Source organism: Microcaecilia unicolor, chromosome 4 (assembly GCF_901765095.1).
Source record: "Microcaecilia unicolor chromosome 4, aMicUni1.1, whole genome shotgun sequence".
In the NCBI taxonomy this organism is placed as follows: Eukaryota; Metazoa; Chordata; class Amphibia; order Gymnophiona; family Siphonopidae; genus Microcaecilia; species Microcaecilia unicolor.
In genome coordinates this window covers 92124499-92147577 of record NC_044034.1, presented here as the reverse complement: position 1 = coordinate 92147577, position 23079 = coordinate 92124499, and the positions used below count along the sequence as shown (strand labels likewise).

Sequence of the window (23079 nt, the reverse complement as noted above, 5' to 3'; positions counted from 1 at the left end):
CCAACCAGCAAAGTGGTTGATGCTCTCAAAATTGGTCATAAAATAGTCTGGGTCATCTTCCAGCACCATTTTTCTTTTACACTGAAACTGGAGCCTGAGAGCCCTGTTGTAGGCTCTATGGAGCTTCTGTTAACACTTGCTGCTGCTCAAAATGTGCCTGCATACATTGTTGCTGTTCCTCCACCAAGGCCCAGGAATAACCTTTCATGTTTTACTGCCAGTGGTTTGGACCGCTCAGTATACCAGAAAATAAAATAAAAGCCTGCCTGTCCGGTACTAGCTATACACCCTCCCCCTAACTAGGGCAGGGTTAATCCCTTTTTGCCCACTGCCCCCACGTTGTCTCATCAATAGGACCAGAGCCCCAGAGGTCAAGGATCTGGCTTCCCTAGTCAGGACAAGCTCAGAATTCCATCACTGCCACCACATGTGACACCCCGAGCACAGGTTCGGAGTAGTGCCTCCAGAGAAGTTCAAAAGACAGGGCCAGGCAGAAGTTAAGAAGGCCCAGGGAGAGAAAACTTGAATCCCCACTGTATGCCTCTGATGCTCTCATGAACAGACAAATGCTGGCATTGTTGTGACTGCTTTCTCACATTGAGACATTTACTTATAAGATTCTTTGCAGTCATAACCAGACTCCTGAAAAAGGAACTTTAGCCAAAACACAGTGCTGTGTTTAGTCTTATATATGAATAAACCTTGAGTGTGGCAGCTCGTCTCCTTTGTGTTTTTGGAAGAGTTTTGTTGACTACACTACTCCCCCGACATCATACTTTGATTTAAAAAATGCACTGGACATACTTGCTCAATATCTTGCAGGTTTGCTTTAGGAGTTCAGAATCAAAGAAGGTTTGAAGCGTAAAACATAATAGCTAAGAAGCTGACTTCAGGACCAAACAAAAAAATGCAAACTCCATATTCACAAAGATCTTGCCAGTCTCCATCCTCTACATATTACTATTGGGGGAATTCTGCAGAACTGCACAGTTCAGAAAATCTACAGGATTGTCCCAGTGTTGAATTTACCTTTCATGCACAGAATTTCTCAACCCAGTTTGCATGAACACAACAAACTATACCAGCTCTGCAAGCTGACCTATAACAAAGAGCAGGATGCCAGACCCATGGGAGGCCAGTGCCATCTTTTTGCACCAAAGAGGGGAAGCTGCACGGTGCCTGAACTCCTATGCTGACAAAAGCCCTCCCCCCGTACTCATAAGGTTTGAACAGCAGCATAGGATTTGGGGTATTGCAGAGCTTACACCCAGTCATGTGAGGCAGAAAGGGAAAAGCTGTTCCCAGGCAGTGTTTACAGTTCTAGCCAAGTGGTGAGCATGGAGACATCAGCAGTTTTCGAACATCTGAGAAAGATGCATAGGAGCGAGAGAGAGTGGGAAGGATAAGCTGGAGGAGGGAAAACATTGTGGAAGTGAGGGGACAAGGGGAGAGGGACGATCTGGGAAAGTCAATGTATTTTCTATTTTCTGTGTTGTAAAAATCTTATTTACACATATATTCATGATGCAAGCTTCACATACCAAGCTACTAGGAAATGGAATTCCCTATCAAAGTCACTCAGATATGTTACTGACCACTTGAAATTTTATAAATTATTGAAAGCATTCTTATTTAGTGAATTCCTCGCCAATGTTGGTGATTATCTTTTAGTTAATTTGTTATCTCAAAATGAGTCACCTTACTGCTTGGATATTTTTACCTATTATTATTTTGTATTTTCATTATAGTTCTCTTATTGTAATTTGCTTTAAGTTTGATGTAAGCCACACTGAACCTGAACTTATTTGGGATAATGCAGGGTACAAATGCCATAAATAAATAAACTGAGGATTAGGGCAGGATGTGTATTGGGAGAGAGTGGTTTAGTGGCTCATACCTACAAGGTTTTGCTTTGCAGGAAATTTGAAAGCCATGGAATCCAGAGGAGCTCTAGGCAGGCCTGACTTCTTGTAACTACTAGCATTTGAAGCAGCCATAATAGATATTACTGTATCGACAGCTGCAAGAAGTCAGCACTGACTGCAGATCCAAGTTCTCTGTCTCGGTGGATTGCAAAAGTAAAACCACTGTACCAGAAACTCTAGTTAAGGCACATGACTACTTCTGGAGGAATTCTGAATTGAGAACCTTTGAGTAAAAGCTTTCTTCTATTTTGATATTTAATTTCAATGATCATAAATATTTTTACAAATATAGCATGCAGAATTTTAAAAGTACGCAAATAAATTTATTTTTCCTGAGAGGTTTGGGGGTTTTTTGGCACAGAATTCCCTCAAGAATAACACATGAAATCTGGCCTCCTGTTTAATTAGAGACAGCCATATTCTGAATATATACCAAACAAGTTGAAGGACAGAATACCACCACCACTTGGCTAATGTGTGCCTGAAAACATACTTGAAATATGACTTAATTCTATTTAGGCATTTTGATTGTTCAATTTAGTTTGCCCACCTCCACCACCCTTTTCACCTCTATAAACCCTTCACACAACCTATGCAAAACATGGAAACACATTTTAGAAACATATAATGGCTGGATGGTCATTTGAGAACATCAAACCAACACACAGATACTGTAATCCAACCTACAATTTATTGGAATCATGCAAATATTGCATTTTGTACTGACCTAATGAAGCCAGCACATCTCTCCAAGTAACAAATGTATTAAATCAGTCAGTTGAGAAAGAGAGAGAGAACACCTACAACATATTTGATGATTTATTAGAGTATCAAGACTGGTATGTATCAAATACAACAATTTAAATAGAAATTAAAAAAGAATTACTGTTTTCATATTAAACATTTGTTCTATTGCACTATACTCAAAAAAAGACTGGCATAAATATAAAATGTCATGGATACATACTAACAAAAAAAACAAAAACAAAAAAAAGACAAATCCTGCATAAGGATGTCAATGACCCATGGGTTTCCATAACAAAGAGGAGGCACTAGAGATCAAAAGTTCTAATGGTACTTTACTAAACCTTCATAAGGGAGAACAATCCCACTAAATAGGCAACCAATATCAGTCTATTAATGCCCCTGAGAGTAATGCATTCAAAGTCGGCCTAACAGATCCGTGATTCGGATTCCTGCTTCAAGGGTCATAGCATCTGCACTTTATAATGTTGGATTTGATATGCAACAGGCACCTCAACAGATACATAACACAAATTTCTCATGTACTGACAGATATACACAGTACTATACAGATAGACAATTGCTGCTCCATGGAGCTCACAATCTAATTAAGATGAAAACACACATGACACAAGTCTGTCAGAATACTATAGAGAAGTGGTTTAGATTTAAAAGCATTCTTATAAAATAAGTTTTTAGACTGGATTTGACAGCCAGAGAGGGAGCACCATGCATTGATTCAAAGTATACTTAGAGATTCTGATTCTAGATGTTTATTATTTTGAATTATCTTTAAGGCAATTTGGTGCTTTCCCACAGTCAGAAAAACAGGAGTTTCAATATATTCATTTTGCAAAAAATTAGGTGAATTCCTTCTCTAAGCCCCAGCGACCCTCCCTCTCCTATCTTCAAGTGACATAAGCTTGTGTCTTTGTTGTCACTCCTCTGTGCTGCTTCCGCTGGTACCATAGAAGGGTTTAAAAGGGTGAGAACAGACACTTCCTGTTTCTGGGGAGTATACAAAAGAGCCTGTTCTCACATTTTATACCCTCCCACAGTGCTAGCAAAACAGCATACAGACAACATACAGTATAGAGCAGTGGCAGCAAAGACACAAGCTCCCGTCCCTGGAAAGGAACACCAGTGACACACTCTGATGACATCATCTGGCTGCAATATTAGCTGATGGATGTCATCAGATGCCAATAGGGAAGGGCTATTTTCAGGGTTTAGAGCCCCATTTATTAAGCAGCGGTAAGCCCAACACAGGCTTGTCACTTGCTAAACAGGAAGTACTGTTGGGCTACCCACAGCAGCGCAGCGGTACTCCCACCCCTAGCACGCCATCATATCCGGCGCTTCAAAAATATATTTATTTTTGTACTGCCAGGGTGTACCCGGTAGTAATCACTGGGTTAGTGCCTGGGTAATGCCTGGGTTAGTGCGGGAGCCTTTATTGCCAGTGTTATAAGAAGGAACTGCCTCATCAAAAAGACTGAAGGTTGTGAAGGAAAGAAGCAAGGATCAATAGCCTAGTGTTGGAGACAACTGGACAAAACTGCAGAGGAAGGTGGTTATCAGATGATGGTCAGAGAGGGGAAGACCAGAGATGGAAAACCTGACAGAACAGATGGAAGAAAGGACTAAGTCAAAGTAGTGAACATGCTGGTGAGCAGGATCAGCAGAGGTCAGATGAGAAGCTTAAATCAAGAAACTCTGAGACAAAGAAGAATCAATGTGGAAACTGGAAGTTCACTAAGAATAGAAGAAAGAGTATAGGCCAAAGAAGGAAAGCCAGGAATCAAAATCAGCAAGGAAGAGGAGAAAAAAACAAAACAAAACAAAAGCACTTTAGATGACAGTGAACTATAGTAAACAAACAAACAAAAAAAAATATATATATACATAATTTTTAAAAAGTAAGAAAGATGGATGAAGTGGGCTTCACACAAAGATAGGACTGAGCTTGAGGTAGAAGAGACTATCGGGATGAGATCAAGTAAAGACAATCCTTTGATATAGCCTGGGGCAAAACATGGATTCATATCCGACTCCAATCTCCTTTTCCTGCTGGATATTTTTCAGTTAATTTGAAAGCTATTAGCTATATGATTCTGAAGCGATATCAATTTAGTTTATTGATTTTAATGGAAGTAAAGCTACGTGATGATGATAAACTCTAAATTTATCTTACAGAATTTCTCTTTTCGATATAAAGGATCAACAACCGATGGCGAAAGTTTTCTATTGAAGATATATCCTATAAACCAGGCATTTTGGGGGGCTTTAGTTAACCTGATTCTGAAACTGACAGTATGCAATGTAATATTTATGAATATTAACTGCAGAAACAACCTGTTTGGGATCCTCAAGGACTGGTTCTGGGAACTACTTATTTGTAACAGGAGAGCTGATATTGTAATATACCCCTCTTTAGTGGTGTGAGATACATAAGGAAAGATAATACCACTTCTATCACCAGACCAGTTTTCAACCCAGTCCTCGGGGCACACCCAGCCCGTTCTGTGTTGTCAGGATTATCACTGAATTTAATGAGAATATCCCGAAAACACTGACTGGCTGAGTGTGCCCCAAGGAATGGGTTGAAAACCCCTGCACTAGACTTTTTAGCTGACCAGTTATCTCTGAGAAAGCTGATCAATTGTGCTCCTGCATGAGACATTTCCTTACAAGGACAAGGATGTCATGCCAGGTAGTGCCAAAGAATAACTTGCACAACCTTTACAAACCTATTTAATTAGTTTCTCCTATTTTGCCTTCAAGTATTTTCATGGTTGTTAGCACAAGATTCAGGTTTCTATTTGATTTACACATAGAACACAAATGTCTAAATCCAAAGAACATAAACAATATGAATCCCCAGTACAAAAAAAAATAAAACATAGCAGCAGCTAAATTGGCCCATGTCTTCTACTGTAGAAGAACCTGTGCCTCAAGGTAAGAGTACAACTATCAATTATTCTTGTAAATACTGTTGAATTTCAAGTCTCATAGTATTTAGACATTTTTGAAGTTAAAGTATGGGAGAGAATTTAATGTGCATCTTATTTAAGGAACAATGTGGAATATCAAATGTAGAAGATGCAAGGCATCCTAGCAGTAAAAAAAACAGTAGCAGTGGTTTTAACAAGAAGGACTTACAGATCTTACCAACTGTCATATTTTAAACTACAGAAGGTGACGAGCTGGAAGTCTGGAGTGTTGAACTTCCTCTTTTCAGCCACTCCCTTTCCTGGTTGCTGATAAAAGGAGGGCAAACAAGGCTATACGACTATTTGCCTTCTAGGAGTCAAAAGCAGAAGTGGCATTTTCAGTTCAAGGCTCTGTCATGCTTAGACTTAGATAATATAAAGCAACCATCCACTACTACTACTAATCATTTCTATAGTGCTACTAGACATACACAGTGCTGTACACATTATATGCAGGTACTTTCTCTGTCCCTAGAGGGCTCACAATCTAAGTTGTTTTTTTTGTACCTGGGGCAAAGGAGGGTTAAGTGACTTGCCCAAGGTCACAAGGAGCTGCAGTGGGAATCAAACCCAGGTTGCCGATATCAAAGCCCGTTGAACTAACCATTAGACCACTCCTCCACATCTCATAGAGCATGAGGAGAAAGCCAAGTTCATTAACCCTGCAGGGCACAGAAAATGCTGCTACTATAAAATGTAAGCAGACATTTTTATAAAAAAGTTTCTTCGACTTTTTTTATGGTGTTACATTGAGTTTCCGTTGTAGTCGATATCCGTGGGAAGCACTTTGTAGCTGCAAGTTGATGGCAGTGCACGATTCAACTAATTCTTCAAGTAACACCTTGTCCACAAACTTCATGAACATGAAAAGTTACAAATGTACAAAACTGTTCTGTATTTAAAACTGTAAAAATAATTCAAAAATTTAAAAAGCTTCAATTTTTAGAACACAGTTTGTTCCTGTAAAGAAGCCTCCTGTTTGAAAAATTATTTTGTTTATAACCAAATATTTTGGTTGGTGAGTTTTATATTTAGTGGCTGGAACAGAATTCATGTTGCTAGACAACTGGGTAGTTTTGCCAAGGTCCCAAGTGGTATATCATCAAGTAATCCAAGGTCACCGTGTCTTTATGGGCATAATCCTCCCACTAGCAAAATCTAAATGAAGTCAGCAAGTGAGATAAATGCATTTTAAACATGGGGTCAAACTGTACTATCCTTAATCCTTAAGTTTTTGTGTGTGCAAATATAAACACAAACTTCTGCTACAGGCAGGGTTTGGGACACACAAAATATCTATACTGTGCTACAGGCCTGGGAATGCAAGAAAATCAAATGTTAACTTCCAATTGACTGATTGGAAATCAGCTGGAAGTTTAAAATAAATCAACCACCGAAAGACTTGGATTCCCTTGAAGGGATTTCTAGTTTGGGACCCACTGACCCTAAGATACCTGGCTCCTGATTCAAGGACCCTTGATACACAGGCAGCCAAAATCTAGAACCCTCACATCTATCCTCCTACCTCTTCACCTATCCCCATCCACTAATCCACTCCCCAAAATATATCCTACCCTCCCCAATCATTTACCCAACCCCCTACTCATCCTGCACTGCCCTCTTAGCCCACCAACCAGTGCACTGCCTTACCAACCCACCCTCCCCCACTAGTAAATGGGTGGGGATTATTTTAAAATATGTGTGGGAGTTTACAGGATCACTGTTGGTGTAGATGTGGTCCTCAGTTAGTGTTCCTACCTTGTAACATAGTAGGTTCCAGGTCATTCAGGATGGGAACAGAGCACCCCCCAATTCAATGGTCAGGAGGTAGAAGATAGTAATTAAGAGGCTTTAGTCAAAATGGAAGTAAAGTTAACTGAAAAGTTGACTTTACTTACATTTTCAACACACTTTAAAATTTTTTTAATGTTTTACTTTGGGTTTAGAGACTTTAGTCAAAATGGAAGTAAAATTAACTGAAAAGTTGATTACTTCCATTTTCTTACTTTGGGTTTAAGCACACAATTTTGACTGTGCACTATGCTTCTTTTCTGTTCTATGCTAAAAATAAATTCAGATTTACAGCACACTTATCACATCAGCCTCTTAGAGTGTTATCATACCACATCTCAGGAACATCTTTATTATAGGAATGTGAGGCCCCCTTCAGGAGACAGCAGTGTTCTGACACCACAGTAGAAGAGCACCCTTAATGGCTTAATGTCTCAAGATGGGCAGACACACATGATGGTTTGCCACAAGAAAATGTTGGTTTTAATAAGCAATGGTTGTTACCATTTATAGTCTAGCATAGGAGCCTGTAGCTTTCATGCACTATCCTAATCAGGCTACAACACAGATTGTTCCTCTGGCTAAACTACATGTGTGTGCCAAGAACGTTTATGCTATTTTTATACTAAGTTATGAAGGTGTAAACCTTACCTTGATCTATGTCACATGTGCACTATGCATTAAAAAAAAAAAAAAAAAAAAAGAGTTGGGAATTTAAAAGAAGTCTTCAGAAACGTGAACAATGCTTCATTGTTGCCTGACCCACTTAGCCATTCCTTGTACAGTAACATTTGTATGAAGGATTTTTTTTCTGTCATTTAGGAGGTCCAAAAAGAGGATACATCTCCAATTTATACTGAGTACTCCAAGTCTGTTCTTGTTTTACTTTTTCCTAAAATACAGGTGGTTTTTTTTAAGAAACACTAGCAAATGACAAATACTATTATGTTCCTCTTCACCCAGAAATACGCAGCTTTGTTGACCCACTATGCTGACTTACTGGTGCAGGTGGATGGATACATGTGCATGATAGTGGCTTTGTTTCTCTTCTCAGATACTGCTGCCTTCAACAAGCATAATCAAAAGTTTCTCACATGAAGAAAATGAGAATACTTCAGATATTACAGAATGCACAAATTTAGAAAATATTAAAAGATACCGATTAACCAAGGAGATGATATTGACTCCCTTACATTCTTGTTTGCTATTGTTTAGCTGAAAGATATCTTACCCTATACTTAACCTTGAATAGTGTAAGTAACCTGAGTAGAATGCTAGTTTTATAATTATCTAGACAAACATTTCCCTCATCTTGAGCATGTTAATCATTTTATATGCATATACAGAGCAATTTTGAATTGTTATACCAAAACAGCACCCATTTTTACATCTCTCATTCTTTCCTCACCCTTCCATGATGGTACTCTGCCTAAAACAAGACCTGAAACTGTTCAAGAGAAGGAGGTGATGCCCCTCAGAGGCTGAAGCACTCCTTGACCCACCTCTCAGCAGAGCCGACCTCCACTGTGCAGAGCCGACAGCCCCATCCTTCCCCTTCAGCAGACAGCACGCACTCCAATCTGCTGTCCCATCACATCCTTTCCCCCCTCTTAAAGTCAGTACATTCATATTGTTTTCAACATTAACACCCAATATTTGTTTCAGAAAGGCTAGAAATGGGACAGTTGTCAACCAACTTGTGCTCATCTAAGTATATGAAACTAAATCACTGCTTATCAAAGAAGCAGATCTTGGTCAACAGCAAAAGGAATGAATGTTCATTATTAGTTCAAGATAATTCCTTTTGTAGTTAGCCTCCTCACACTTCCAGGTGATTTTTTTTATTTGGTGACTATACAATCTGAGGTGTTACCTCTGCATCATATCTGACCGCAGCAGACAACAAGGAGAAAGCATTGTCCACAGTGATTCCTCGCTTGATGATGTGCTGACACAGCTTTTTCAGTCTGTTTTCACAGTAAGATGTAGCCAAATCCAAAAGCCCTAGCATAAGAAGAACATACAGTAGTAAGACATCTTTACAAGGACTATACAGCCTACATTATGCACGCATGCTACAAAGACAAGTTTCAGCCACATGAAAAAAAATCAGCACACACACACCCATTTGACTTTATCATGCAAAGTTGTTTAGTTTTAGTTTAGTTTTTACTTGATATACCGCAGTTTGGAGTAACATCACAGTGATTTACAATCATACAATACAAAATAATAACGAAAAAGATAAAACAAAAATTACAACACTATTGTATTAAACAAAATAAATTAAAATAGTAATATAAAAACAAATTAAAATAGATTATAGGTATCATTCGAGGTCAATGCACCAGCTCCACCACACATCCCACCTGGTCCCTTCTATTGTAATTGATTTCCGAAAGCATCTTGATATTAAAAAAGCTTTCAATTGATCTTCTTAAAACAAAGATTCTAATTGGAAATAACTGAGTTAATCAGTGGTTCCCAAACCTTGTCATGGAGGCACCCCAGTCACTCAGATTTTCAATATATCCACAATGAATATTCATGAGATAGATTTGCATGCTGTGGAGGCAATGCATGCAAATCTCTCTGATGAATATTCATTCTGGGTATCCTAAAAACCTGACTGGCTGGGGTGCCTCCAGGACCATGTTTAGAAACCACTGGAGTAAATAATTCCAAATGGTTGAGGCCACTACACTGAAGAAACTTTCTCATGTAGAATCTAGAGAGATTTCCTGAGATGAAGGTATTACAAATTTTGTTGAAATGATCTCAAAGTTTGTTGAGAAATATATGGTACTAGTAAAAAAGGCATTCCTCTCCACTTCAAAGGAAAGCCCCTGTTCTTCCCCCACCCCCACCCCCACCGTAATCCTTATCAATTCATGAAGCGAGCCACCGAACTGCAGCTGCAAACAAAAAATTATAGCACATACCAATTGGAACAAACCTGCAACTACAGTAACAAAAACCTGAAAGGCACGTGGACCTTAACAGACTTTATAAATCCCCCCGCCCCCCCCCCCCCATTTTTAGGTAACTTATCAGTACACCTCGTACCAAATTATTTTTGCGTAATTTCCCCATTTATGAAAAAAGGTTCCCGCAATCCTTCATGCTGCGCTTGGCAAAATCTACCATTTTTTAAGAGCAAAACTTTGTGGGGGGGTTTTTCTTCCAGAAAGATGTTGAGCAGCACAAATTAGATTAATGCATTCTGGACAAGAAAACTTTGCTTTTGACTCGTAACCACTTGTAACCACTCGCCTCCACCTACCCTCCTCTCTTCCTTCCCGTTCACATTAATTGATTTGATTTGCTTACTTTATTTATTTTTTGTCTATTAGATTGTAAGCTCTTTGAGCAGGGACTGTCTTTCTTCTATGTTTGTGCAGCGCTGCGTACGCCTTGTAGCGCTATAGAAATGCTAAATAGTAGTAGTAGTAGTTTCTGACACAAATGAAATGGGCGCTAGCAAGGTTTTCCTCGGAGTGTGTATGTTTGAGAGAGAGTGTGTGTGAGAGATGGAGTGTGTGTGTCAGAGAGAGAGAGAGAGAGTGTGTGTGTGTGTTTGTGTGAGAGACAGTGTCTGTGTGTGTGTGACAGAGAGATAAGTGTAAGACAGGGAGTGTGACAGAGAGAGTGAATGTGAGAGACAGTGAGTGAGTGTGAGCCCCCACCCCTCCCCTCTCGCGGGGCCCCCTCCCCACCCCCACCTCTCTGGTCTCAGGACCCCCTCCCCACTGCGCCCCCTCCTGTCCATGTCCAGCAACCCTCCTGTCCCCCCTGCAGCCACCCATGTCCAGCGACCCTCCCCTCCCCATCAAACCCCCTCGCCACCCGCAGCTGTCAGTGGTAACGCTGTCCGGTCGCTGCTGCTTCTCCTGTTGAGCAGTAGTGGCCGCTACAAAAAGGAAAAAAAGTGATAAATGTTTTTAAACCCAGCCCAAATCATTCGCAAATGCCCGAGTCTTAAAACGCAGTCTCTGCAGCCACTCCTCCTCTCACGTTGCTGCGCTCCTCTGGGGTCTTACTCCAGGGGCAGTGACGTGGAGGCGAGAGGAGGAGCGGCTGCAGAGACTGCGTTTTCAGACTCGGGCATTTGTGAATGATTTGGGCTGGTTAAAAAAAAAGTTGTTTTTTTTTTCTTTTTGTAACGGCCGCTGCTGCTCAACAAGAGAAGCAGCAGGAGCGGCCGGACAGCGTTACCAGTGGCAGCTGCGGGTGGCGAGGGGGTTGATGTGCTGGGGGGGGGGGGGGGGGCGCATCAGAGGCTTCGGAGTAGGATTCAAATCATCTTTTTCTTTTTCTGTTCGGAGCTGCCTGTCAGGCGCCTGTGTCATGGCAGCAGGAGTTAAGTTGCTTCTGTCGCTTTCATGTTTTTTTTCCCCCTTATCTTGTCTGTTGTGTCAGGGGTGGTTTGGGAGGGCGTTCGGTGAGCGCGGCAGGTTCGGGAGGGCGGCAGTCTCAGTTGGTTTTTGTCCTTTTTCTTAGCTTTTATTTTCCATTAACGTTCGATGAAGCTGCCTGGGCCAGCACTGCTGTTGCTTGGGCTCTCTGGATGATGTCATCCGAGGCTTCAGTCCCAGGCACAGCCTGAGGATGTATATTTGGCTTAATCGCAGCCTTCTTCTGTATATTATCGGGATATTGTAAAAGGCTACCACAGTGGGTAATAGCCAAAAAAAATTATCAAAGTTAAAAAAAGATTTAGAAACTGATATTGAAATATTGTGCGCAGTCAGGAGGCACATGATGGAGTGCACAAAGGAGCATGACCTGCTCCTTATGTGCGCTCCTTCAGCATGTGCCAGCAAAAGTACTTTAAATTTATAGAGTTGAGTGTGATGCCATTACCAGTGGGCGTAGCTTGATGTTCATGGCACTGAAAACTAACAGCAAAATGTCACCTTACTGAGTCTGTCAATTGGTTGCTTCTACTTTGGTTCTTTTGTGAAGTGGAGAAGAAAATGGCAAGGTGGCAGTAAAAGCCTGGTAGTTCTTACTCCTTTATTTTGGATTTTATATTAATTATACAGTTTACCAAAGTTTGATTTCATACCTACCAGCAAGTCCAAAGCACGTTACAATAAAATCAAGTACATAAAATTACAGCAATACCCTCACACCAATAAAATAGATATTACCAGTAAGATAACATTATATAACCTCTAAACAACTCAACTTTCATGCCTAATCTATTCGTCATTCCTCTCACCCAATACTATTCACCTCAAATAACCAATGGTCACAGAGTCAGTAGCAGCAGCAAGATTTGAACCCTTACTTCTCTGGTTCAAAAACTGCTTATCTAACCACTAAGCAACTCTTCTACTCCAGTTCAGTTAGTGTCATGAGCATTCATACACAGCTACCCAGGGTGGTGATGAGGTGTCACTGAGTTGGTGTCGACTCATGGCGACACTCTAGATAGTTGCCCTAAATGTTTGGTCTTCAGTCAGGTGGCTCACGTTCGATACAGTGGTATCCACAGCTGTTACTGTATAGATCCATAGCATTGTTAGTCTTTCTTTTTTGTGGTGACCTTCAATCTTACCAAGCCTTTTTTTTTTTTTAAGCCTTTGTAGATAGTAAATTCCCAATGTATAAAAATTTGAGAAGACCATACCCGATCCTTCTGGAGATTAAATGAAAGTTTACTATGGGATCCTGTGATCCTTGACGAGGTAAAGTTCACCATTCAAGTATACTTACAGGGGAAATGGCAGATGGTATTTTGTGGGATGCCCTGAAGGTATTTTTATTAAGTGGGGGCAGAAACAATGTAGGCTAGAACTGAGAGCACATTTGGTGAGGTTGGAGGGCCGGCATAAGCGATGCCCGACCCAGAGACTTCTTAAGGAGTTTAGAAGGGTCCTTTGTGATCTCCAACGATTTCAGGTTGATGAAGCAGATTATCAGAGAAGTAGATTGAGGCAGCGATATTTTGAGTTTGGGAATCATTCTGGGAAGACATTTTCCTAGTACTTGCAGGATCAGCAGCTGGCCCATGCTATTCAAAAAATATAAAGTGTGTGTGGGGGGGGGGGGGGGGGGGGAGAATACTTTACACAGAAAATGAAATCTGAGATCAGTTGTTGAATTTCTATCAGCAGTTGTATAGCAACGAGGGAGTGGTTAATGCAACGTTCATTGATAATTATTTAGCAGGTATTACTCTCCTAAGGATACCAGCAGAATTAAGGATTCAACTACATGCTTTTCACTTTTGGAGGTGGAATGGGCTATTGAACAGCTGAAGAGCAGGAAAGCACCTAGGTTAGATGGGTTTGCTGGGAAGTTTTATAAAATATTTGCAAGGGAGTTGGACTGTTTACTGGTTCAGGTAGTGGGGGAGGAGGGGGACACACTACCTCCATTTATGAGGTAGGCAGGGATTTCAATTCTTTTAAAGCCAGGGAAGGACCTGGTAAATTGTGAGTCATATAGATCTATATCATCGTGGAATAAATCTGTCAGACTTCCTAAAATTCATTGGTGACGTCTAAGTTTGCGAACAGGACATGATCTTCCCTACAAAATAAAGAAAGTACAAGAGGCTCATTCAAATGGAAAGGGGACACCAGTTTAGGAATACAAAAAGGTACTGTTCTGATAGACTCCTTCCTCTGTAAAACAAATTAAGAATCCATGCATTAGAAAGCCAGAAACAACATAAGAACATAAAAGTAGCCATACTGGGTCAGATCAATAGTACATCTAGTGCAGTATTCTATTTCCAATAGTGGAGAAGCCAAGTCACAAGTACTTGGCAGAAACCCAAATCGTGGCAACATTTCATGCTACAAATCCCAGTGCAAGCAGCTGCTTGCCCATGTCTGTCTCAATAGCGGACTATGGACTTTTTCTCCAGGAACTTGTTCAAACTTTTTAAAGCCCAGATACGCTAACCGCTGTTACCACATCCTCCAGCAAAGAGTTCCAGAACTTCTATTCGTTGAGTGAAAAAAATATTTCCTCCCGTTTTAAAAGTATTTCCATATAACTTCCTTGAGTGTCCCCTAGTCTTTGTACTTTTGGAATGAGTAAAAAAAAATCTATTTACTTCTTCTCATTCTACACCACTAATTCAGCTATATCTTTCATGAGACACAGCGACCAGAACTGGACACAATACTCAAGGTGCGGTCGCATCATGGAGCAATACAGAGGCACTACAGTATTTTTGGTCCTATTCACCATCCCTTTCCTAATAATTCCTAGCATCCTATTTGCTTTTTTGGCCACCGCCACACACTGAGCAGAAGATTTCAGTGTATTATCTACTACAACACCTAGATCTTTTTCTTGAGTGCTGAACCCCAAGGTGGACCCTAGCATCAGGTAACTATGACTCGGATTATTCTTTCCAATGTGCATCACCTTGCATTTGTCCACATTAAATTTGGAGATGACTCAAAACTATTCAAGGTTGTTAAAACACGTGTGAACTGTGAAATCTTGCAGGAAGACCTTAGGAAATTGTAAGACTGGGCATCTTTGATTGGGTGACAGGAGAATTGAATCAGGGACGAGCTATGGACGTAATCTACTTAGATTTCAGCAAAGCTTTTGACACGGTTCCCCACAGGAGGCTCTGAAATAAACTGGATGGGCTGAAGATAGGACCCGAAGTGGTGAACTGTATTAGGAACTGGTTGACGGACAGACGCCAGAGGGTGGTGGTGAATGGAATTCACTCAGAGGAGGGAAAGGTGAGTAGTGGAGTGCCTCAAGGATCGGTGCTGGGGCCAATTCTGTTCAATATATTTGTGAGTGACATTGCCGAAGGGTTAGAAGGTAAAGTTTGCCTATTTGCGGATGATACTAAGATGTGTAACAGAGTGGACACCCCGGAGGGAGTGGAAAACATGAAAAAGGACCTACGGAAGCTAGAAGAATGGTCTAAGGTTTGGCAATTAAAATTCAATGCGAAGAAACGCAGAGTGATGCACTTAGGGAGTAGAAATCCACTGGAGACGTATGTGTTAGGTGGGGAGAGTCTGATAGGTATGGCTGGGGAGAGGGATCTTGGGGTGATAGTATCTGAGGATTTGAAGGCGACGAAACAGTGTGACAAGGCGGTGGCCGTAGCTAGAAGGTTGTTAGGCTGTATAGAGAGAGGTGTGACCAGCAGAAGAAAGGGGGTGTTGATGCCCCTGTATAAGTCATTGGTGAGGCCCCACCTGGAGTATTGTGTTCAGTTTTGGAGGCTGTACCTTGTTAAGGATGTAAAAAGAATTGAAGTGGTGCAAAGAAAAGCTACGAGAATGGTATGGGATTTGCGTTACAAGATGTATGAGGAGAGACTTGCGGACCTGAACATGTATACTCTGGAGGAAAGGAGAAACAGGGGCAATATGATACAGACGTTCAAATATTTGAAAGGTATTAATCTGCAAACGAACCTTTTCCGGAGATGCGAAGGCAGTAGAACGAGAGGACATGAAATGAGATTGAAGTGGGGCAGACTCAAGAAAAATGTCAGGAAGTATTTTTTCACGGAGAGAGTAGTGGATGCTTGGAATGCTCTCCCGCGGGAGGTGGTGGAAACGAAAACGGTAACGGAATTCAAACATGCGTGGGATAAACATAAAGGAATCCTGTTCAGAAGGAATGGATCCTAAGGAGCTTAGCCGAGATTGGGTGGCAGAGCCGGTGGCAGGAGGCGGAGATGGTGCTGGGCAGACTTATACAGTCTGTGCCAGAGCCGGTGGTGGGAGGCAGGACTGGTGGTTGGGAGGCGGGGATAGTGCTGGGCAGACTTATACGGTATGTGCCCGGAAAAGGACAGGTACAAATCAAGGTAAGGTATACACAAAAAGTAGCACATGTGAATTTATCTTGTTGGGCAGACTGGATGGACCGTGCAGGTCTTTTTCTGCCGTCATCTACTATGTTACTATCTAAATGGCAGATGAAATTTAATCACCTCACTCGTTGTTCCGATTCCCATATCATTTATAAATATGTTAAATAGCACAGGTCCCTGTACTGATCCTTGCGGCACTTCACTGTTCACCCTCCTCCATTGAGAGAAATGACTATTTAACCCTACCCTCTGTTTTCTGTCCATTCCTAATCCACCTAGAACACTGCCTCCTATCCCATGACTAATTTTCTCAGGAGTCTCTCGAGAGGAACTTTATCAAAAGCTTTCTGAAAAATCTAGATATAATAGATATAATCAACAGGCTCACCTTTATCCACACCGTCAAAGAAATGAATCAAATTGGTGAAGCAAGACTTCCCTTGGCTGAACCCATGCTGACTCTGTCCCATTAAATCATGTTTGTCTACATGTTTCGTATTTTTATTCTTTATAATAGTTTCCACTATTTTACCCAGCACTGGCATCTGGCTTACCAGTCTGTAATTTCTGGGATCACACCAGAACCTTTTTTAAAAATCGGCGTCATATTGGCCACCCTCCAATCTTCAGGTACTACAGACTATTTTAACCACAGGTTACATATTACTAACAGCAGATCAGCAATTTCATGCTTGAGTTCTTTGAGCACCCTTGGATGTATGCCATCCAGACCAGGTGATATACTGCTCTTTATCATTTTGGCTCAGTACATCTTCCAGGTTCACTGAAATTTCTTTCAGTTCCTCCGCATCATCACCCTTGAAAACCATTTCCGGTACAGGCAGATCGCTTATATCTTCTTCCATAAAGACCAAAGCGAAGAATTCATTCAGTTTCTCTGCTATGGCCTTGTCCTCCCTGAGCACCCCTTTTGCTCCTTCGTGATCTAACGGTCCCATGGATTTCCTTGCAGGTTTTCTGCTTCTGATGTACCTGAAAAAGTTGTTAATGTGTGTTTTAACCTCTATGGCAAGTTTCTCTTCATATTCAAAGCCTTCTTTATTAATGCTTTGCATCTGACCTGCCAGCGCTTATGTTGCTTCTTATTTTCTTCATTTGGATCCTTTTTCCATTCTTTGAAGGACAAACTTTTGGCTGTAATAGCCTCTTTTACTTCACCTTTTAACCATGCTGGCTGTTTTCTCTTCTTTCCAAATTTGCAAATACATAGAATGCACTGGTCTGGGCTTCCAGGATGGCATTTTTTTAGTAACGTCCATGCCTGATGTGGAGGAGCATAATCGAAAGGGACGCACATGTTTTTCTGAGGACATCCTCGCAGGACGTCCCTTGAAGGGGCGGGGAGACCCATATTATTGAAACAAGATGGACATCCAACAAAAACAAGCAGTATCGTAGTGTCTACGAGGGGAAAAGTCTCAACTGTTATGGCAACAATTCAATGCTATTAGTTGCACATACAAAAGAAGTCATCATTGACTTAAAAAGCCCCCGTGTAACTTTTTTTATATATATTTTGTTTCTAATTATTAAATTTGTTCTTGCTTAATCGCAAATTATTATCATAGTCTTTCAGATCAACGTCTCTATGCACGAATACACATCTTTCGACTTTTATACTCCAGCTTGCTTGATGATTCCAACGGTCCCATTTCGGTAATCTTCCTCAGGGAACCATACAGCAAGACATCTGTTATTAGCTAATGCTGGAGCGAAAAAAAAGAAAACACATTATATTGTGCATCTATATCGTGTGTTGAAAAAACGTGTTAAAAACCTGTTTGAAAAAAACAAACAAAATCTAGACACCATGTCCTCATGCTGTTACCTTCATGCTGGAGAATTTGTAAACTGACATCAGCACTACTGGATCTGGTAGAATTTAAAAAACAACTAATTACCCAATCCGAGGTTGACACGCTAATACTGATGCATACTAGTCAACTGCCTCCTCAATCAGCTGACGGATACATCAGCTGATACTGACATCTAATTATCGCAGTGCCATCCACCCGTAAGGAAATAATCTGCGGTTTAAACGTCTGTCAGTCTTGCCCACATACAATTTACCACACGGGCATTGTAGAACATATATGACATGATCTGTCTTGCAGTTAGTAACATGCCCCAATTTATATGTCTTGCTGTCCACAGAATTGCAGTAGCTATTGCATTCCATCATGATGTTACAAAAACTGCATGCTCCACAAACACTGTGTGCTCCATCATGTGCTTGAAAAATATCCCAATTCCTGCGGAGAATATCCCAACTCCCACTTTTTGGATGTGAATATAGAGCTCAGAATGGGTGTGTTTCATATGACTGTTTTCAAGAAATCAACAGACAAAAATACCATTTTGCAATATGATAGCTGTCACCCCCAGTCATTAAAAAGTCTTCCATTTTCCCAATATCTGCGTTACAGGAGGATATGCTCTGATGTGGAGGAGTTCAAACAAGCCAAAGGTTTGGCTCATTCTCTGCACCAACGTGGGTACCCAATCACGATGTTAAAGAGATCATACACCAGAGCTAGGTATAACAATAGATCTATTTTATTGTCAAATACTTCCGGGTCTCATCATGACAACAGAGATCGCAAAGAAACATTTGTGGTTAGATACCAGCAGGGTGGGGAAGAAGTGGCGAACATCATCCGCAGGAATTGGGATATTCAAGTGCATGAAGTATTTAAAGATTCTGACCTTCAAATAGCCTTTTCAAGAGAACGTAATTTGAAAGAATTGTTATGTCCCGCTGACATAGTATCTAGAGCCACAGCTGTGGATGGAGCACAGTGTTTGTGGAGCATGCAGTTTTTGTAACATCATGATGGAATGCAATAGCTACTGCAATCCTGTGGACGGCAAGACATATAAATTGAGGCATGTTACTACCTGCAAGACAGATCATGTGATTTATGTTCTACAATGCCCGTGTGGTAAATTGTATGTGGGCAAGACTGACAGATGTTTAAACCACAGATTGAGTGAACGTAAGTCATGCATTACGTCACTGAAATTGGGAGCATCATTAGTGGCTCACTGCAGAGCCTTGAACCACAGTTTTAACGAGTTTAAATGTTGGGTGACTGATCACATCAATGAACACATCCACGGTGGAGACTGCAGTAAAAGGCTATTACAACCAGAACACGATGGAACCGCACGGTTTAAATTCAACCATACACTGGGCAGTTTTTCTTTGATGCATGATGGCATCTATAGCAAGAATAACTTTCACGTTCAGCAGGCCTGTGATGGGATGACCTCCATTCTAACTTCCATTTCCTGATTGGACGATGGTGTTACAGCTAGATGTTTCACTTATCAATTTAAGTCTGTGCTATGTGCTTCTGCTAGGAATTACTCTTTCGATCAGTAAGCCTGTGATGAGATTATCTCCAATCAATCTATCAGTTCATTATTTCCTTACGGGTAGATGGCACTGCGATCGTTAGATGTTTCAGCTGATGTATCCGTCAGCTGATTGAGGAGGCAGTTGACTAGTACGCGTCAGTATTGGCATGTCAACCTTGGATTGGGTAATTAGTTTACATTCTACCAGATCCAGTAGTGCTGATGTCAGTTTACGAATTCTCCAGCACGAAGGTAACAGCATGAGGACATGGTGTCTAGATTTTGTTTGTTTTTTTCAACACACGATATAGATGCACAATATAATGTGTGTTTTTTTTTTTTTTGCTCCAGCATTAGCTAATAACAGATGTCTTGCTATATGGTTCCATGAGGAAGATTACCGAAACGGGACCGTTGGAATCATCAAGCAAGCTGGAGTATAAAAGTCGAAAGATAAGTGTATTCGTGCATAGAAACGTTGACCTGAAAGACTATGATAATAATTTGCAATTAAGCAAGAACAAATTTAATAATTAGAAACAAAATATATATAAAAAAAAAGTTACACGGAGGTTTTTTAAGTCGATGATGACTTCTTTTGAACGTGCAACTAATAGCATTGAATTGTTGCCGTAACAGTTGAGACTTTTCCCCTCGTAGACACTACGATCCTGCTTGTTTTTGTTTTTTTGAGAGTATCATTATTAGTGAGCAGCACAGATCTGTGTGTGGTATTTTTCTAAAAATAATAAATCAATTTAGATAATACAAGGCATAAATCTAGCTGAAATTTTGAATTACAGAAATAATGCAAAATCATATTTTTTATTTTTTTTTAACACAACATACCTATAGCATCCTCAGGTGGTAAATCAACGTTATCTGTGTATAGGTACTCTAGGAAGGCACGATACACTGGGTAAGAAAATTGGTCGATCTCAATCACCTCCTTCATGTCCTCATTCCAGTAAGACTGGAACATAGTGCGGAAGTGTTCACACCTAGAACACGAGAACAAGGAAAACATGTCACCTGTAACAGGGACAACATATAGGCAAAGCGCATGAAAATTACTATGATTGTTTGAAAGTTTGTAGCCAAACAGCCTTATGGCTATACAGTTTAGCACTACCTCTCTTCACCTCACTATCTAATCCGTAACTGCCTAAAACTTTAAAAAAATTTATCTGAAGATGTGTCCTGGATAAAGCAGCTGAAGAAACATGAATTGAGGCATTCTAAATACAAGCATTTGATGCACAGAATGCAGCTAAGTCCATATTTACTTAAGTCCTAGCACTGTGTTCACGTTCGAGTCTGCTGTCCAATGGGGAAAACATGGGCTTATGGCTTTAAACATTTGCTAATCTTATAAATGGATTAGTACTCCCTTTCTATGTATCACACAAAATATCCTAAAGAACTGCAAGTCAGATATCAGTTAAGAAAAAAAAACATTGTTAGAGAAAAGAAAAATAAACCACAGCACTCAAGCAACACGCTTTCAAACATGGGTGTCAACATGATATATCCTGCCTGTCATTCTTCATTTTTGGATATACATATTATATAAAATGTCTGACAACCAGTTTATGTTAGAAGCTACCAATATCATTAGCAATGGGCCTGAGGCTTTTGTGGTCACAACTATGTAAAAAGACAAGGATTAGACTTTCTTGGGCTGCAAGATTGAGCCAGATTTCACTTTACCTCTGAGAATGATTTTTTTTCCTATGATTTAAGAGACTATGGGCCTGATATTCAGCCAGTGGCAGCGAGCATTTTGCTCACCACCAACTGACCTATTTCCGGATATTCAATACCAAGCCCTATTCAAGCTTCAGCTTTGAATATCTGGTTATTGAGCTGGCTAACAGATAGCCACTTAGGTTGATATTCAGCACTTAAGTGGCCATGAGTTAGCGCATGAAGATGGTACAGACTTTTATGCAGTCCCATTTATGCGCTAAACCTGGCCCATTTAATGGCTGAAAATCAGCACTTAAGTGGCCAAGTGCTGACTTGGCCCTCGGAATGCCCCCCCCAACATAGCCGACTTTGAGATAAGCACTAACCGTGAATTTCAACTGGTTAAGTTCTGCTAAAAATTAGCCCCGACCAAGCAATTTAACTGGTCAGTGGCTGGCTAAATCGCTTTGAACATCGGCTACTTGATGTAAAATAAATCCCCTTGAAGAAGTTTACATTGATTGCTTGTGCTAGTTTCTGTCACTGTGACATCTGAAAGCAGCCTTGTTCTTTTGACATTGTAAATTTTTAAGAGAAAGGAAGTTTGTGCTAACAAAATGTGTGAGAGTTTTTTCTTTGTTTGGATATATCCTAGGTATCATATACATATCTATAATACATGTAAAGGAAAAAAAAAAAGGGTCTTTTGCAGTGGGTTGCATGTGTATACATCACAGCCCCTACACACCCTGCACCATTAACACTTTCAAGACCCATACCAGTGTTGGAGAGACAACCCTGATGTAAGATGTAGGAAGGGTATGGATGCAAGCATAAGAGTGCATCTGAAGTCTTCCCACCCACTGGCTCTACTTCAATGACAGTGTACCACTTAATTTCAATGGAGAGGAAAGAAGAGTGAGCAGAGCTCAGTCTAACACCTGGAGGTCAATGCAGAAAGCTACTATGGGCTACATACAGTTTATCTGCTCACTAATAGCCGCTGTATGCTAAAAGGGTTTCTGTGCTGAGGTTTACTCCTGCAGTAGACATCACAACATAACATATTAAAATGCATACTAAAGAGCTGATCAGCACACAGCCCTGCATGCTGTGGAATAGCTGATGTCTATCACTGGAGATCGATGCCAGAAACCTATCATCAGATCTGAGGCTGGTGTAGAGCCCCGGCAGTCTGCACTGGCACCTATCTCCTTCCCCTCTGCTCCACTCCAGCACCATCCCATCCCCCAAAATGGCCCAACCTGGTTCTCTCCCACAACCCCTTTCCCCTCTATGAGAGATTATATAGACATAGATATATCCAAGTTTCCCCTGTGGCATCCCAGATATGACTGACCTTCTCCTGAGAAAACCACTACTCTAGTGTCTAGTTCCATCCTTCTCTCCCCGCATAACCCTAATTTTAAAATAAATAAATAGCCCTGGTTTTTAGTGGCACCTTGCCCACCCCCTGACCCCCGTTCTAAGCCCTCCCCAGACCCCAAATGAAGCAGGAGCGCGATACCCACTTGCTCCTGCCTCTGGGCCATGATTTCCAAAATGACGTACCCTGCCTCGCATGGTGCATCCTGGGTCGCACTGAGTGGGGCCAGTCTGCCATATCAGGGAATTCCTGTAGCACATTTCCCCCAACCCTTTTTATTGGTGATGGAGGTTAGGTGTGCTGTTGTGAGAAAGGATCTGCTGGGGACAGGGATGATCAAATAGTATTACA

At 40.9% G+C, this 23079-nt stretch overlaps 1 protein-coding gene across 3 annotated transcripts in view; it reads right to left on the bottom strand.

Annotated features, from left to right (window-relative positions):
* Positions 1–23079, bottom strand: part of RCBTB1 (RCC1 and BTB domain containing protein 1) — a 156960-nt gene that overhangs the window by 13523 nt on the left and 120358 nt on the right. For all 3 annotated transcript variants that reach the window (XM_030200461.1, XM_030200460.1, XM_030200462.1), the window contains exons 10-11: positions 20502–20653; positions 9327–9457 (exon numbers count right to left, since the gene is read on the bottom strand). In XM_030200461.1, the coding sequence (XP_030056321.1) occupies positions 9327–9457; positions 20502–20653 (283 nt within the window). The remainder of the gene's footprint in view (positions 1–9326; positions 9458–20501; positions 20654–23079) is intronic.